This window comes from Narcine bancroftii, chromosome 1 (genome assembly GCF_036971445.1).
Source record: "Narcine bancroftii isolate sNarBan1 chromosome 1, sNarBan1.hap1, whole genome shotgun sequence".
Classification (NCBI taxonomy): domain Eukaryota; kingdom Metazoa; phylum Chordata; class Chondrichthyes; order Torpediniformes; family Narcinidae; genus Narcine; species Narcine bancroftii.
Genome location: NC_091469.1, coordinates 202949360 through 202966061, shown reverse-complemented (window position 1 = coordinate 202966061; position 16702 = coordinate 202949360). Strand labels below are relative to the sequence as shown.

General features: G+C 37.7%; 1 protein-coding gene across 2 annotated transcripts in view; it reads right to left on the bottom strand.

Moving 5' to 3' along the window:
• The window catches only part of LOC138738226 (nuclear receptor subfamily 6 group A member 1), a 323219-nt gene that overhangs the window by 26409 nt on the left and 280108 nt on the right, over positions 1-16702 (bottom strand). The window contains exons 5-9 of one of the 2 annotated variants that reach the window (XM_069888369.1): positions 11368-11423; positions 5816-5973; positions 3435-3659; positions 2189-2443; positions 1055-1104 (exon numbers count right to left, since the gene is read on the bottom strand). In XM_069888369.1, the coding sequence (XP_069744470.1) occupies positions 1055-1104; positions 2189-2443; positions 3435-3659; positions 5816-5973; positions 11368-11423 (744 nt within the window). The remainder of the gene's footprint in view (positions 1-1054; positions 1105-2188; positions 2444-3434; positions 3660-5815; positions 5974-11367; positions 11424-16702) is intronic. The other variant, XM_069888368.1, reaches the window with a different exon arrangement.

Here is a 16702-nt window from a genome sequence, read left to right as displayed (position 1 = left end):
AATGAATTCCGTGACATGTTCATGACAAATTCTAATTCTGAACAATGTAAAAATACCAGAAATGTTTGGGATCTGCAGGATTTTCACTGCAAATGCCCTAAAATTATTGCCTTGTTGGATGAAGTGTTACTGAGTTTTTAAACTGTTTATTGTACAATTACTGTTGCATCCTGTAGGCCCTCAAAAATTAGTTTAAGTGTGGAGTCATTCCCACAAAACATTATAAATTAAAAAACTCTTTGCAGAAGGCAAACATAAAAATAAACCCCTTTTACTTCTTAATTTGTTGATGTGAATACAGTAAAACCCCTGGTATCTGGAATTCAACAATCGGCAACCAGCAAAAAACGTCAAGGAAAATAAATTTTAAAAACTAAAATAAATAAGAATAAAATAACAGATAAAAAAAATAAATACGTTTAAAATTGTAAAAGTAAATATTTCCTGAAGTAACACATAAACCTTTGGTGACTATGGGTGCAAATATTCAGCCAATGGAGTGCCTTGGTTGAGCTTTGCTCATAGCAGTAGTTTGAATAAAGTTGAGTGAAACAGCAATGGTGTTGTCCAGGATGAAGAGCTAGTTGATGCCACTCGCCATTGGGGTGACTCTCTTAAGGTGTCTCCTTATCCCTGCTTAGTAAGAGTCACCTCGGTCAGAGGCTTTATCTGCAAACTTGGGGGAGGGGGATGAACCTGCAGATGCAGCAACAGTTAAATATTTTCAAAGAATGTGACTGAAAATAAAGTAAAATGTTTTAAATGTTTCATGCAAGTGAAGTTTGTTCAGAGTAAGTACAGTATAGTATTTTTCTCTTTTAAAATGTTTATTCTTAATGCAGGTATATTCATTAGGCATTGTAAGAATAAGTCTCATGCAACCAGAAAATATACATATCTGGCATCTACAAATCTGCTTAGGTGCCAGATACCAGGGGTTTTACTGTAATTCAATCTGATTAGTTTTTCATCTGATCAAGCTTCCTAGATGTCCAAGAGTTCTCCAGAAATAACAGCAGATCTGGTCTCTGCAGCAACCAGCTTCTAAATTTACCTTGTCTAAAATCAGAAAACACTGGGGACTTCCAGCAAGTCAGGCAATATCTATGGAGAAAGAACTGGAATTAATAATTCAGTCTGCTGACCCTTCATTGGCATTGGAAATTATGACCTAAAATGTTAACTCTGTTTCTCTCTCTATATATGTGGTATTTCAGAATATTCTATTTTAATGGCTTGATTTAGTTTTGTGATTTGATATTATTTTCAAATGTTTCTAAAGATTCAAAAACATTAATATTTTGGAAAGTTTTAACAACTAGTTAAACCAAATAATGTGGTTGAGCTGCCAATTAGTACTTTTTCAGTGAAGTGAGCTGGTTTTGTGCATCACTCCTGACATTATGGGATTTATGCTGCTGTAAAGAACATAGACCTGATCAGACTAACATAGTAGTTTTTAAACTGGTGTACTGCAGATTATGGTGTGTTTGAATAGCCTGCTATTGACCTGAAATTCTGGGACATTAAGAGATGCCTATGAACAGTTTTCTAACGAGATTACGGTAGCAACCGACATTCAGACACTGTCAAGTCCAACTGAATGCTGGGCATTGCTGGGTTTACATTTTATAAGTGTGTGTAAAATAAATACTAATTACAAAACAAAAAGATAGTTATATTCCAGAGTTCAGATGATAGGCTAGAGTTTCAAATTTCAGCTTGAAGTCAGCAGGTATTATGATACTGTCCATTTTCAAAATCTTATTGGAATGATCAGATGGGTGTTCTTCTTTCATTTAACATAATATGTACTATGGACATCCAATAAACATTAGAGCTTTTTTTTATTTATTTCATGGTTTGCTGTTGTGAATTCTATAATCTTTGACAATTTTGATGATCAAATGTTCTGAAGGTAGAATTAATAAAATATTTGATAAGCCGAGAGACAGAGATTACTGTCGGTAGATTGGAATGTCAGCCGAGGTTACAATCTGATCTAATTAAATGGCAGAACAGGCCTTTGAAGCCAACAACTACCGTTGCTCTGATTTGTACGTTAGCTACACACCAAACTAAATTATGATAAAGCAGTTTTACTGCTGAGATGGCCTCTAACTAGTTTGCATGGATATACGAAAAGACAAATACTGCAATGCTAACAATTTTTTGTCATTCATCTCACCTTTGGAGTTCATCGTCAGATGGCGCATACTTGGAAGTGACATCAGCAAGATCTCCAAATATTTGTCGGTCGTAGACAGTGAGGGAAGAGAGGAGGATGAGCTCCTGCCAGGTGGAACTGAGTAGGCAGGTGTAATCTTTGATTGATAATTCACAGAAAAATGGCAATTTTTTGATCCAGCCAATTTGCCTGAAAAGCAACTCATCAGCCAGGCGGCAAAGTAGAGCAAAGAGCTCTGTCTGAGTTACCTTGTACCTGGTTAAAACATAGACAAACACATTCACAATTTACAACAACTATCTTGGAAAACCACAAAGCTTCACTGTGTTTTATGAAAACCTCTAAAAAAGGTAATTTTTATTATAACTAACACAAAATATGGAAAATAACATTTTGCAAATCAAAAATAGAGTAATTATTCAGCAGTTTTCACCATGAACAGAGTGAAGGAAGACCAGAGAAGTTTGACAAAGCAGCAGTTGATGGTGAGAGGCAGTCACCTTTTAGTGGCTTTGAATAGGAGCAACAAATAAAAGACAGGAGGGCTTTAGCAGAACAGCCTATTTGGAGCTGTTGCTTTGCGAGTGGTAGTGCTTGAGGCTCAAGTGCAGCGATCATGGGCAAGTGTTAAGACTTTGGCTTGAGAGACTTCGGCAAAGAGGTTTGAGCAGAGGTACAGGAAAGGTTTTCCTCTATTTTCTTTAGACAAAATAGCAGACAGGATGGCGGTCATGGCAGAGGTATAGTCCTCCTGTGAGAATTGGGATATCAGGGAAATATAAGTGTCCCTGGTGTTTATACCATGGGAAGGGCATCCAGCTGCATCTCCTGAAATAAACACTTCAAAGAACTGAAGCTGGAGGTGGATGTGCTCAAAATCATCCAGGAGTTTTAGAAGATCACAGATAGCAGATGTAATGATGTCATAATGACACTCTCTCCTTGACAAAATATTCTCATCTCATATTTTGTGAAAAAAAACTTTGAAATTTGTTTTCGGACAGAAAATGTGATCTAATAAGTATATACACATGCACCAAGATGAAATCACCAGAAGATATATTGACTTTAAAACAATAATTCAGATGCAAAATGAGCAAAGCTTTGCCAGAGGATGAATAACTAAGTAGTCCTGGGTTATTAAGACAAAGCAAAATATAGAACATAGGGGATTTGTCTACATTTAGCACTGTTAGAAAGCAAGATTAGATGCAATAGCTTTACTGTACAATTAAACTGTACTTACCCATCTTCAATCAGCATTGGTGTTCCAAGAGGTTCAAGATCTTCTGCTCCAACCAACTGGCTTACCAAAGTATGTGACTGAGGATCTAAGTTGCGGGGTTGAGGTGGCAACAGACCTGAATGAGCAGCATAGCTAAAAAGGTGCGGCAGGTACTGATAGTGCGCGGAGACCGGTGTCCCTATGAATTGATCCCTGAGTGCAGTGTAACCATTCAGCTCCATTGATCTGCAAAAAAGGAAAGGCGCAAAGATTCTAATTTTTTTAACCTCTATTCATCTAGCCTTAATGGCATGGCCAGCAATTATTTGTCATCCTTCATTGGCCTCAAGAAGGTGATGGTAATCGGCCCTTGCAGTCCTTCTGGTGAAAGTACTCAAACAATGCTGTTGAAGGAGTTTCAAGTTAGGATGGTACGTGATGAAGAGGAACCTACAGATGGTCCCTTGTTGGTCTAGTCTGAGAGTTTTGGACTTCCATACGTCTCACAAAAACACAGAGTGAGTTTGTTCCCATCTGCAATCTATCGTGGCACCTTCAATTGGAGAAAATGAATGGAATTAAAGGAAAATTTCACCTTCAGTCAGGTGAAGGTTGAGTCGCAAGGTTGACTGGCCAAACCTTTATACAAAGAAAGCTGTTCTGATGTGGGATGGAAGTGTAGAGAAGTGGATTTTCATGGTATAAATGAGCCAACTGAGACCAGGGAAGTTCAAAATATGTATGGGTTAAGATGAAAGAAATATCACTCATACGGGTAGGCACTGTTAAGACAAGAGAAAAAATTGAATTAAGATAGGAAGAAATGGGAGTTATGGCACAGAACCAGCTGAAACAGTGAGTTCCTGGGATGGTTCTGTTGTTGGATTTAGGAGGAAGATAGGTCTATCTTTCTTTCTTAGCCTTAAATATACACAAAATATGCATGCATAGCTCCATGCAGTTTACATACATGACATCATATACAACCCTGAGATTCTTTTTTCTGCAGGTGAGGCAGAACTACCATTCATTGGTGGTGCAAAAAATAACTGCACACAATGTACACATGAAAACAAATAAAGAAATGTAAAGGGAAAAAAAACAATAAAGTCCTTAAATGAGTCCCTGATTGAGTTTATTATTGAGGAGACTGATGGTGGAGGGGTAGCAGCTGCCCCTGAACCTGATGATGTGAGCTTGTGGTACCTATACCTCTTTCCTGATGGTAGCAACGAGAGTGGTGAGTGTGCTTGGTGCTGTGGATCCTTGATGATTGCTGCTGCTCTCCAATGGCAGCATTTCCCGTAAATGTTCTCAATGGTAGGAAGAGGTTTGCCTGTGATGTCCTGGACTGTGTCCACTACATTTTTAATTGGTGTACCTATTCCAAACCGTGATGCAGAACTTTCCACCACTCATCTGTAGAAATTTGCCAAGGTTTCTGATGTCATACCAAACCTCTGCAAACTCCTGAGGAATGAGAGGTGAAGACGTGCTTTCTTCACGATGCCATTAATGTGTTGGGTCTAGGAAAGATCCTCCGTGTTAATGACTCCTGAGAATTTACATTTACTCACCCCCTCCACCTCTGAACCCCCACATTCTAAATAGGTTGTTGACTACTGTACTACAATACAGGTAAATTTACACCCACTTAACTTGCTTCATGAAAACTCACCACTGCTTCATATTGAAATGAGCATGAAACCAAGGAATCTATAAATTTCAATTCAAGCTTTTACTTTTCAACCAAAAGTATACGTTTTCAACTTTGAGGATAACTATGATTTCCAACCCTGCCAACCTGTAGGCTTCCTTTAACCGACTGAATATGTTTGTGATTTTGCTTGTCAAAATTTCCAGTATACTGCCTAAACTTGTTGCATCTTTATTTAAGACAAAGAATTTTCTTTTTAAACCTTTGAAAACCAAAATTTTCTAGAAAAAATAGTCAATACAATATTTTACATTTGAAATCAGATGTTTTTAGTCCAGGGTGAGAACCTCACCTCCTAATAAGCTCCTATTTCTTTTGATAAAGACCATGCAGCCTCATTAAACAGCTATAATCTATGTGAAATGTACTCAGCTAAGCCACAAGCTACCAACATTTGGGAATCATGTACCCATATTTATATGCAGCACACACTGGATGGGCAAATTTCTTGTGAAACTGGCACTAATTGGCAGTCAGCTGATTGAAAGACAAATGAACAGACCAGTCATGAGCCTGATTAGGATCCAGTCAGAGAAGTCTTTGAGAACATTGACAGTTGGTTAAACTGGCTACCAGTCTAAACCAGTTCTCAGAAAAAAACTCTTTGAATGCCTGTTAATATGGAATTAAAAATACTTGAACATAATTCTATTTTGTTGTTCATCGTGACTTTTGGTTCTCCCACCTTGAGGAAGGAGTAGAAATCGGTGATGGTTGGTTCCCCTCAGAGATACCGTTGCCAGGGGAGCTATGATCACTGTCTCCATTGTTACTCCATGAATGGTTGGCTTCCCCCTCAAATTCTTGTCCAGTCATAATTCTTTCAATCTCTTCTTCAGATATCTGAAATACATAGCAAAGTTTATCTGGATTAGATGCATATTGACAGTGAAAGTTAATGTGTTCATGAAGGCTGCCAATAGTAAATGAATTTGAAATTTTTATCTTTCAATATCACGTTGATAAGAAGGTGAATAAAGAGATCAGAAGATGAGTGGGAGTGGGGACATCATAGACCTGTTACATTTTCTATAAGCATGCCCAAATACTTCACAGTTAGTTGTGCTCATTTAGAAATAAGAACATGCAAAAATGCTGTTATTTATGGAAAAATTGTTCAAGATCCATGTTTTCCCAATTCCTACAACTGTACATTAAGACAAAAGCTGCTATTTTAGTGTTTTTATGTTTTTAAAAAAAATGAAAAGATATTAAATATTATCAAGTAAATGGGAATGATATCATCTGGAGATCATAAATCTGTTCAATGCTTTTTTTCTGCATCTACATATATTAGGAATTTGGAGAAATATTGGCTTTATGTAAACCTGCCATGTTATTTTTATTCTCTCCCTTTATTGCACTTTTTCCTAACTAACAACCATGCAATAAAATGAAGCTTTATTTATTCCATTAATACTGGATAAATTAATGGAACAAAAGACACTTAATCCTCAGGATCTTGAGACCTACTTCCTAAGAATGTGATCTAGAATGGTGGATACACTTGATCAGTGGTTTTCAAACTTTTTCTTTCCACTCACATACCACCTCAAGTAATCCCTTACTAATCACAGAGCACCTATGGCAATGGGATTATTTAAGGTGGTATATGAATGGAAAGAAAAAGTTTGAAAGCCACTGTTTTAATTGTACCTAATTGACTTGTTATGTGCATTGTTTCATAGCTCCAAAAGAAATAGGCCAATGACAATTTTTCTCAAGCAAAATATTTCAGTAACAATTGGGTCTAGAGCAGTGGTTCTCAACTTTTTTTTTACCCCACTCACATACCACTTTAAGTAATCCCTTAGGAATCACAGAGCACCTATAGCATAGGGATTACTTAAGGTGGCATGTGAGTGGAAAGAAAAAGTTTGAAAACCACACTAGATTCTAGAAGGGATTCCAGATTGCAAAGCAGAAAACATGACCCTTTTTTGAGAGAGGAGAAAATACAGTGAACTATAAACCAATTAGACCAGGGATGGCCAACCTATGGTGCATGTGCCAAAAGTGGTGCATTACACCCTAATGATAATAATAAAAAAGTAAGCTTACTCATGCAAAAAGTAGTAACCAAAAACTGATTTGTAGGAAAAAAATATGTATCAGGAATTCAAAATTTTATTATTTCATGCACATCTTTTGGCAATGTTATCTTCCTTCTGTTTTCAATTTTAAAAAATGTTCGATGAGTCTAACTAGGAAAAAAGGACTTTTGTTCTGCAGTCATTCCATAACTGTTTAATACATTTGATAATTGCTTGATCCTGAGGTGCCAGGCATCTGCACCAGCGGTGTGCCACAGGTTTCTGCCAGTCAGTTCACAATTGACACTTGTGTGACATGGAGTTGTGCCTTGTTCATCCTTTGTGAACATTTGCAGTTTTGTACTTTTTCAAAAATTAAGCCTTGTTTTTACATTTAGTTACCCATCACATTGCAAAATAAAAGCAGAAAGTGATAGTAAGCGTGAATTCAATGAACAATGGGAAAATGAATTCTTATTTATAGTGGGTTCGTTAGAAAAACCATTGTGCATTGTTTGTGAAAACACTTTCAGATAATAGAATAAATGATCTTAATAGACACTATAAAACACAAAATCAGACTGAAGTAGAAGGAAAACTGAAGCTAGTGCTTGTGTCTGAGTTATGGAAAGAATATGTGATTAAGAAAAAGGAAGAAATCAAAAGAAGACAAAATCTATTTATTAAAAGAAGTTGTGAAAGTTTGGTGATGACAGAAGAGTCCTACGAAATTGCTTCAAACTTGGCCAAAAACAGAAGTCTTTCTGATGGAGAAGAAACTGTAAGCCTTGTCTCCAAATATTTGCAAGACATCTTGATGATAAAAATATCAAAAGGAGATAAAATTGCTCTGTCAAAGCAAACAGTTATGAGACGCACCGAAGAACTCTCTCATGATGTATCTGAGCAACTGAAAGATCTTGTCCATGCTTGTATTTTCTTTTCTTTAGATTTGAACAAATCTGCTGACATGTGATGTTGCCCAGTTAAGAGGAATTAATTAAAATTTTAGTGTCTTTGAAGAACTTATTGGTCTTGAATCACTCATGGGAAAACAAGAGGATCAGACATAGTTGACAAAATAAAATCATGCCTAGAAAATCTGATTCTAGTAAATTCATCGGTGTTTGTTCTGAGGGAGCACCATCAAAAATAGGTAAAGCTGTAACTACAACTTTGCTTGAAAACTTTTTAGGTCATCCTCTACTAAAAATCACTCCTTTATACACTAAGTCTTAAGGCATAGCCAGCGTGCAAAAAAATCTGTAATTGGAAACCACCAGCCACATCAACATCAGGAATTGAAGTATTATTGAAAGTGAGCTAGTACCCATTACTAATTCACTGTAGGCCAGAAAGATGTGTGTGGCTATCTGACTGAAGCTAATACAAATGTCATATTGCAATGGACTTGATTGTAGTGGTATAAAATGTACTTACCTCAGTAAGATTTAAATGGTACAAAATATGCTAGTGAAGGGTACTCTACAATATAATTAATTTTCAGCATATGTATGACAATAAACTTGTTATCATTATCAAGTCAGTTCCATCTAGTCATTTTCATGTTAATGCCTTTTACTCTTTACTAATGATGGTCCATATTGTGATTAAGCTTTGTGCCAATCATATTAAAGTTTATAACCTTGCCATATTAGTACTGAACGTTGATAGATACTACACACACAAGCTACCAGCAGAGTAAAACTTTATTTTCTTAAGTATATTTTATTGCACCATCGTGCTATTTCATTTTCCAGTTTCCATGATTTGCAGTAAAACTGTGCCAAATTCATGCAATTGTATTGTGAACAATTTCTTGAGGAATTAGATGAAATTATCTGCTGAAGAGTACTTGGAAGAAGTGGACTGTCTATTCCATTCAAACTGAGGTTTTAAAAGTTAAATGAAAGCAGTTTTTTTTTGTTTTCATATAATTTTGGTTAATCTTCTGAAAGAGTTTCTAATTGGGAATAATTATCAATTCATCTCCTTATTTCTCCACACCCTAAAAATGAGCCCAGTTGTATTTGTGCAACCATGATGTTGTGCAACCAGGAAGTATTTAAAAATGCAATTTTGGTTTAAAATATTTCTCTTTGCAACTTGGATTGATTAGGACAATTGACCAACCCTTTTACAGGTATAAATTACTAACATTATTTTAGAATTTTAAAAAATTATGTTGGCACATGTTTGTCAGTTTCTGAAATGTTTTAGAGTGTGCATTATATTATCCTTAAACCTAAAAGTTTTTGCCAAAAGCCTGAAAGCAAGCACAATTAGGGGGCATTCCTCAAAATGATTTATTCGTTCAGGGAGCATGTCCTGTCTCAAGATCCTGAGGGATGCCTGATTCAGGTACAATATTTATGAAGATGGAAGGAATTTCAGTTGAGGCAAGCACAAATTACACCTAAAATTGTTGAAACATTTGTTTCATTTACACTAAACTGTCCATTATAAAATAAGTACAATCAAGGGGATGTTCCCTTTTTTAAAGCTAGTATATAATTCTTGGGGTAACTTTCGACATGATTTCAGATTACATACTGACATCACATACAACCCTGAGATTCTTTTTCCTGCGGGCCAGGCAGATTACCACTTATTGGTAGTGCAAAACAAAACTGTACATGATCTACACATGCAAATATTTTTTTAAAATTTTAGACGTAGCATGGTAACAAGCCATTTTGACCCACGAGTCCATGCCGCCCAATTTATACCCAATTAACCTTTACATTTACACTTAAATTAACATTTCGAACATTTGAGAAAACCCACGCAGACATGGGGAGAACCTCCATACAGACTGCATGGGATTCGCCCCAGTCCCGATCACTGGTGTTGTAAAGTCATTGCGTTAACTGCTACGCCAACTGTGCTGCAGTTGTTTACAAATGTAAACAACTGACTGTGCAATACAGAGAGGAGGAGAGGAAAAAAAACAAACAATAAAGTGCAAGAGTAAGAGCCCTTAAATGAGTCCCTGATTGAGTTTGTTGTTGAGGAATCTGATGGTGGAGGGGTAGCAGCTGTTCATGAAACTGGTGGTGTGAATCTTGTGGCACCTATACCTCTTTCCTGACAGAAGCAATGAGAACAGAGCATGTGCTGGGTGGTGTGGATTCTTGATGATTGCTGCTGGTCTCTGATAGCGGCGTTCCTCATAGATGTTCTTGATGGTGGGAAGGGGTTTGTCTGAGATGTCCTGGGCTGTGTCCACCACCTTTTGCTGGGCTTTATGCTTGGCAATATTAGTGTCTCCATATCAGACCGTGATGCAGCTGGTCAGCACATTTTCCATCACACATCTGTAGAAATATGCCATGGTTTCTGATGTCATACCAAACCTTCACCAACAACTGAGGAATTAGAGGCGCTGACGTGCTTTCTTCACAATGCCGTGTGCTGAATCCAGTAAATATCCTCTGAGGTAGTGACGCCCAAGAACTTACCATCTCTGATATCCCAATGATTACTGGATCGTGTACATCTGGTTTTCCCTTCCTAAAGTCAACAATCAGCTCTATGGTTTGGGTGATACTGAGTGTGAAATTATTGTTTGGTGCACCATTTGGCCAAGTTTTCAATCTCCCTCCTGTATACTGACTCATCATCTCTTTTTATACAACTCACTACCATGGTATCGTCAGCTAATTTGTAGATGGTGTTGTTGTCGTACTGAGCCACACCACATGTGCCTTGTTTAAATGGCTACTTTTCAGTTGTGTGGCAAGCTAATGGATGTTGGTCATTAATTGATCCTGTGAAATGTTATGGAACCAGGTCTTCTCTTGCTCAAAGTACAAGCAGGTGCATTTTCCACAAGGGTTACAGGATAACATTCACTTCAGTGCAATTTGTTGAGTGGCAAAAAAAAGCACAAGTTATCCTGGGCACTTGAATTATCAAACCAGGGCATGATGCAACCAGTCATATACTTTCCACAGTACTTTTTATATATTTTGCATTTCTTCCACCAAAAAATGGAAGAAATAGGCACTTTTCTCCCTCAAGATAATGGATCCAAATCCCTTGCAAGCCTTGCGTTATGATATTTAAGCTAAATAGGAAAAAATAAATATATGTTCTATCCATATGTTCTTAAATTAATTCAATTGAACTGTTTAACAATTAAATAAAAATGTTCCTTCACTTTTTCATATTGCTTAATTTCCAAGAATGAAATAATGCATACCTGAACAGGACCAATACTTTTGTTTCTACCTCCTGGCATTCCATCTTCCCTGATTGCTGAAAAAAAAAGTGACTTTTAAAATTATTTGAAATCATTATTGCATTTTACAAACCTGAATTTGATTTTATTTATAAGCTTGTGGGGGATGGAAAGGTGATCAGATTTATAGGAATCTAATCATCAACAGGCAAACATGTTTCTTCAAATCTTGGATGAAAGTACTGGCAGTCCTTGTACTAAATATGGTTCTGTTCCTGACAAATTTGTCTACAAGTTGGACACCAACAAAATTGCCAAATCAAGATTAAAAGCCCATTGCTGAAATACATACTACGGAACTTTGTTTATTCATAGTATTGCATTGCCATGTTGCCCATTATCTGTTGCTGTTCATATTGTACTGCTCTGAATACATTTCTTATAATTCTTTATAGCAGATACTCTCAACCTTTTTTTTGTTTGTGTTCCCTTGGGACTCTGTTCAAAATTTATGCTCCTTCCCTGTGAAGGTGTCAAGTTTAGTTGGTTTCTTCCATTCTTCTCTACATAAAAAAAGACTTTTATGATTTCAGTCTGATTTCAGCTTTGGTCCACAAGGGAACCATATGGATCCCCATTGAGAATGGCCACTTTGTGGGAATTAAAATACATAGGAGAATTTGCATAAATTTGATATCCTTAAGTCAGGTGTGCCATAATCAAGGGAGCTCCTGTAGTTCATCTTTGCTTGGTCCTTCTTAAACCGATGAATCTATGTATCTCACCACTTAATTCGATATTTCAGTTTCAAAATATCTATTTAAATAGAAAACAGTAACATTTTTAAAAATGCATTAAAAATGTTACAAGTGCTAAAATTATTGAAACTAATTATTTTTAAATACCTCAGCATATAGTAGTAGGCAGGCATTAATATGGCACAAAGATCACACTGCTTAAGAAGTCAGGCAGCATCAGAGAGACGGTCAGCATTTTGGATCAAGACATACATTAGAACACTGAATGTAGAGGGGAGATAGTATAAAGAGGTGAGGAGAAGGGACAAAGGAGGGGCTGGTAGGCAATGTGAAAACAAGTGAGGTGGGAGATAATAAGCCCAAGATATAGCCCATCGATTCTGCTCCACCATTCCATCATGAGCTGATCCATTCTCCCACTCAGCCTCACTCCCCTGTCTTCCCCCATAGCCCTTGGTACCTGGGCTGATATTGGGCAGATAGAGCCAAATGGGGAGGAGTGATGAAGTTGGGAGACAGCAGCTGGTGAGTGATAAGGAGAAAAAAAAGATGGAGCCAGATGGATGGCAAGGGTGGAGGTTGAGCAAAGGCTGGAAGGTAATAAGTGGAGACACAAAAGGTTGTAGATGCCAGAATCTAGTAATTAAAGAAAGTGATGTGGAATCAAATAAGGGAGGAATAATTGGTAGATGAAACCAGTTGGGGGAGAGGTTAGAAGATCCAGGAGGTTAAGTGTGTGGGTTAAAAGGCAGAAATAACTTTGTAATGGCCAGCGCTGAAAAAAGAAATAGGAGGCCGGGAGAACTAAATGAGCACAATGGGTGTGGACTACCTGGAATATCCACCCTCTCGGTCCTTTCTTTTTCAATAATTTTATTAACATTGAAATTTCACATCCAAAAATACAGAGCACATATGGATATAAGTCAAAAAGTATATTACACATAAATCATGTCATTTCATCCAAGATACCCCAAATTTTAATCAAACAGATTATATTGTATTGATATTTTATTATTAAAAAAAGGAAAATATCAACCCACTTTCAAGAAAGATGATGTTTGGTCAAAATAAAAGACAGAATTCTTGACAGAGTGATAAATTACCTCATTAATCAACAGTTCTACCTTCATAACAAATCAAAGATTATAAAAGTAATTCAAAAAGGGACTCTACTGTGTTTGAAAATTTGAATTCAAATTGGAAATTGAGCATCTAATCTTCTCTAAATTTAAACATGACATGAAGTCATGTGGCCATTGAGCATGTTTAGGTGGGGTAACGTCCCTCCATCAGAGCAACACCCTCCACCCAGCCATAAGAGAAATAAAAGCTAATACTTGCAGCTCAGATGCCGTTAAAGTTATCTCACTCTTCTCTAACAATACCAAATAAAGCAGTGATGCAAGGTAAATGTGAACATGCCTATGAATTAATTTTCACCCATTTGTTTCCTCCTGCCTATTCTCATCCTCTTCACTATGCAAGTTTTGCATTGCAGGAGTCATAGAAATATTCTTTTTTTTTTCTTTGGCTTGGCTTCGCGGACGAAGATTTATGGAGGAGTAATGTCCACGTCAGCTGCAGGCTCGTTTGTGGCTGACAAGTCTGATGCGGGTCAGGCAGACACGGTTGCAGCGGTTGCAAGGGAAAATTGGTTGGTTGGGTTTTTCCTTCTTTGTCTTTTGTCAGTGAGGTTGGCTCTGCGGTCTTCTTCAAAGGAGGTTGCTGCCCGCCGAACTGTGAGGCGCCAAGATGCACAGTTTGAGGCGATATCAGCCCACTGACGGTGGTCAATGTGGCAGGCACCAAGAGATTTCTTTCGGCAGTCCTTGTACCTCTTGTTTGGTGCACCTCTGTCACGGTGGCCAGTGGAGAGCTCGCCATATAACACGATCTTGGGAAGGCAATGGTCCTCCATTCTGGAGACGTGACCTACCCAGCGCAGTTGGATCTTCAGCAGCGTGGATTCGATGTTGTCGGCCTCTGCCATCTCGAGTACTTCGATGTTTGGGATGAAGTCGCTCCAATGAATGTTGAGGATGGAGCGGAGACAACGCTGGTGGAAGCGTTCTAGGAGGCGTAGGTGATGCCGGTAGAGGACCCATGATTCGGAGCCGAACAGGAGTGTGGGTATGACAACGGCTCTGTATACGCTAATCTTTGTGAGGTTTTTCAGTTGGTTGTTTTTCCAGACTCTTTTGTGTAGTCTTCCAAAGGCGTTATTTGCCTTGGCGAGTGTTGTCTATCTCGTTGTCGATCCTTGCATCCGATGAAATGGTGCAGCTGAGATAGGTAAACTGGTTGACCGTTTTGAGTTTTGTGTGCCCGATGGAGATGTGGTGGGGCTGGTAGTCATGGTGGGGAGCTGTCAGATAAATGCCCTTTAGCCCACTAGGTCCACATTAATCATTTACACTCATCCTAAAAAATGATTGCTGACTTCTGGAAGGGAAAGCCAGAGGTGTATGATCTAGCGATCAGGTGGAGAGGGTGAGCAAATTTAAGTTCTTTGGAGTTTACGATGTCAGAGGATCTTTCCTGGACCCAACATACTAATGGTTTCATGAAGAAAGCACGTCAACATTTCTATTTCCTCAGGATTTTTCAGAGGTTTGGTATGATATCAGAAACCCTGCCAAATTTCTACAACGTGTGGTGGAAAGACTGCTGACTAACTGCATCACAGTCTGGTATGGGAACACCAATATCCCCGAGTACAAAGCCCTGCAATAGATCGTGGAAACAGCCCAAAACATCACAGGCAAAACCTTCTCGACCATTGAGAACATCTACAGGGAACACTACCATTGGATATCAGCAGCAATCATCAAGGATCCACATCACCCAGCACATCTCTGTCTCACTGCTACCTTCAGGAAAGAGGTACAAGTGCCATAAGACTTGCACCACCAGGTTCAGGAATAGCTGGTGCTCCTCTGCCATCAGATTCCTCAACAACAAACTCAATCAGGGACTCATTTAAGGGTTCTTATTTTTGCACTTTATTCATTTTTTTTCTCTGTAATGCAGTTTGTTTACATTTCTTTATTTGTTTACATACTGTATGCATGTTGAGTACAAGTTTTTTTGCACTACCATAAAGTGGTAATTCTGTCACGCTCTCCAGGAAAAAGAATCTCAGGGTTATATGTGATGTCATGTATGTATATTCTGTCAATAAATTTGATTTTTTAATCTAGTAACCTCCTTTTTCCTTCCCGCACTCCCATTTTCCAGATTCTACCATTTATCCAAGCAGCAGGGGTAAATCACAGTGGCCACTACCTACAAACCACCACATCCTTGAGGGAGGAAGAAACCAGAGCATCCACAGAAAATACATGCAATCATTGGGAGGATGTGGAAACACCACACAGCCAGCACCCAAGGCAGCAGCTCCTCTAGCTGTCACTGTCCTGCCTATCTGGTAATTACTTGCTGCTTAAGATTACTGAAACAAATGATCTGCTTCACCAATCAGATTTTTACCTGGACCTGCCATGATAAAAAATGACCTAATCTTTCATCACAGCAGGACATTAACCCAAGCTCTACCCATTCTCATTGCCCAAAGAGCAATCATCTCAGACTTTCTGAGTCAAGACTATACATTTGATTGCTTTTGTATTTCAAGATAGCTATGGAGTGAAATATTTTCTTTTAATTAGAGTCCAAGACTACACGAGTATTTCTAAAAAACTGATCAAAGATGGGCCTGACTGCAAGATGTTCTTAGGCATCTGATAACCCAATTTTGAGAAAAAAAACCCAACTTAATAACAGCTGCTGATAACTTTAAAAAAAAATAATTATGCCATTCTGAAAATTTAAAGAAAATGTCTTTTTATCGATTTTCTCGGCACCTATAAAAATTGATAAAATAATTCTTGCTATCAATTTATCAGTAACAAATTGAAGTGTTATGAGTGTCATGTTAAATGCTTTATTTTACTCCTTCTGAAAGGCCTTTTATCTGTATTAAGGTAAAGTTCTTTAATGTGCAATCATGTAATGAAAAATAGTAAACTTCAGGGATTGCGACTAAAAAGTTGATTTTGTTTATCCTGAAAAGAATTTAGGCAATGCTGTCAAGGCCAGTGTTTATTGTACATCATTAAGTCCCCCTTGGGTGGCTTGCAAGGCCAAATAAGAGAGCAGTTAAGAACCAGCTACAGTGTTTGGTTTAGCAAGGATTGTGGATTTTCTACCCTAAAAGATATGAGTGAAACAGATAGGTTTTTTATTACAATCTGTTTGTTGTCACTTGGTTAACATCTCTGAAACCAGATTGATTTAATTACTTCTATTTAAATGCTCCAATTGTCGAGTTGGGATTTAAGTTACCATCTCTGGACACAATCTAGGTTTTTCACTACTTCAATCACCACACAAAATTATGAGTTTTTAAGATGAAAAGTTTTGAATAACTAGTTACTGCTGATGGCGAACGGAAGCACACATAAGAATGAAAACGTAGGAATTATTTTCCCATCACTGAAGGGGGCACATTATTTTGCCAATGACAGAAAATGTGGACTATTTTATTTCCTGCCATTCCCATTTTTGTCTTTATTACATTTGCTTTTATGATCCAC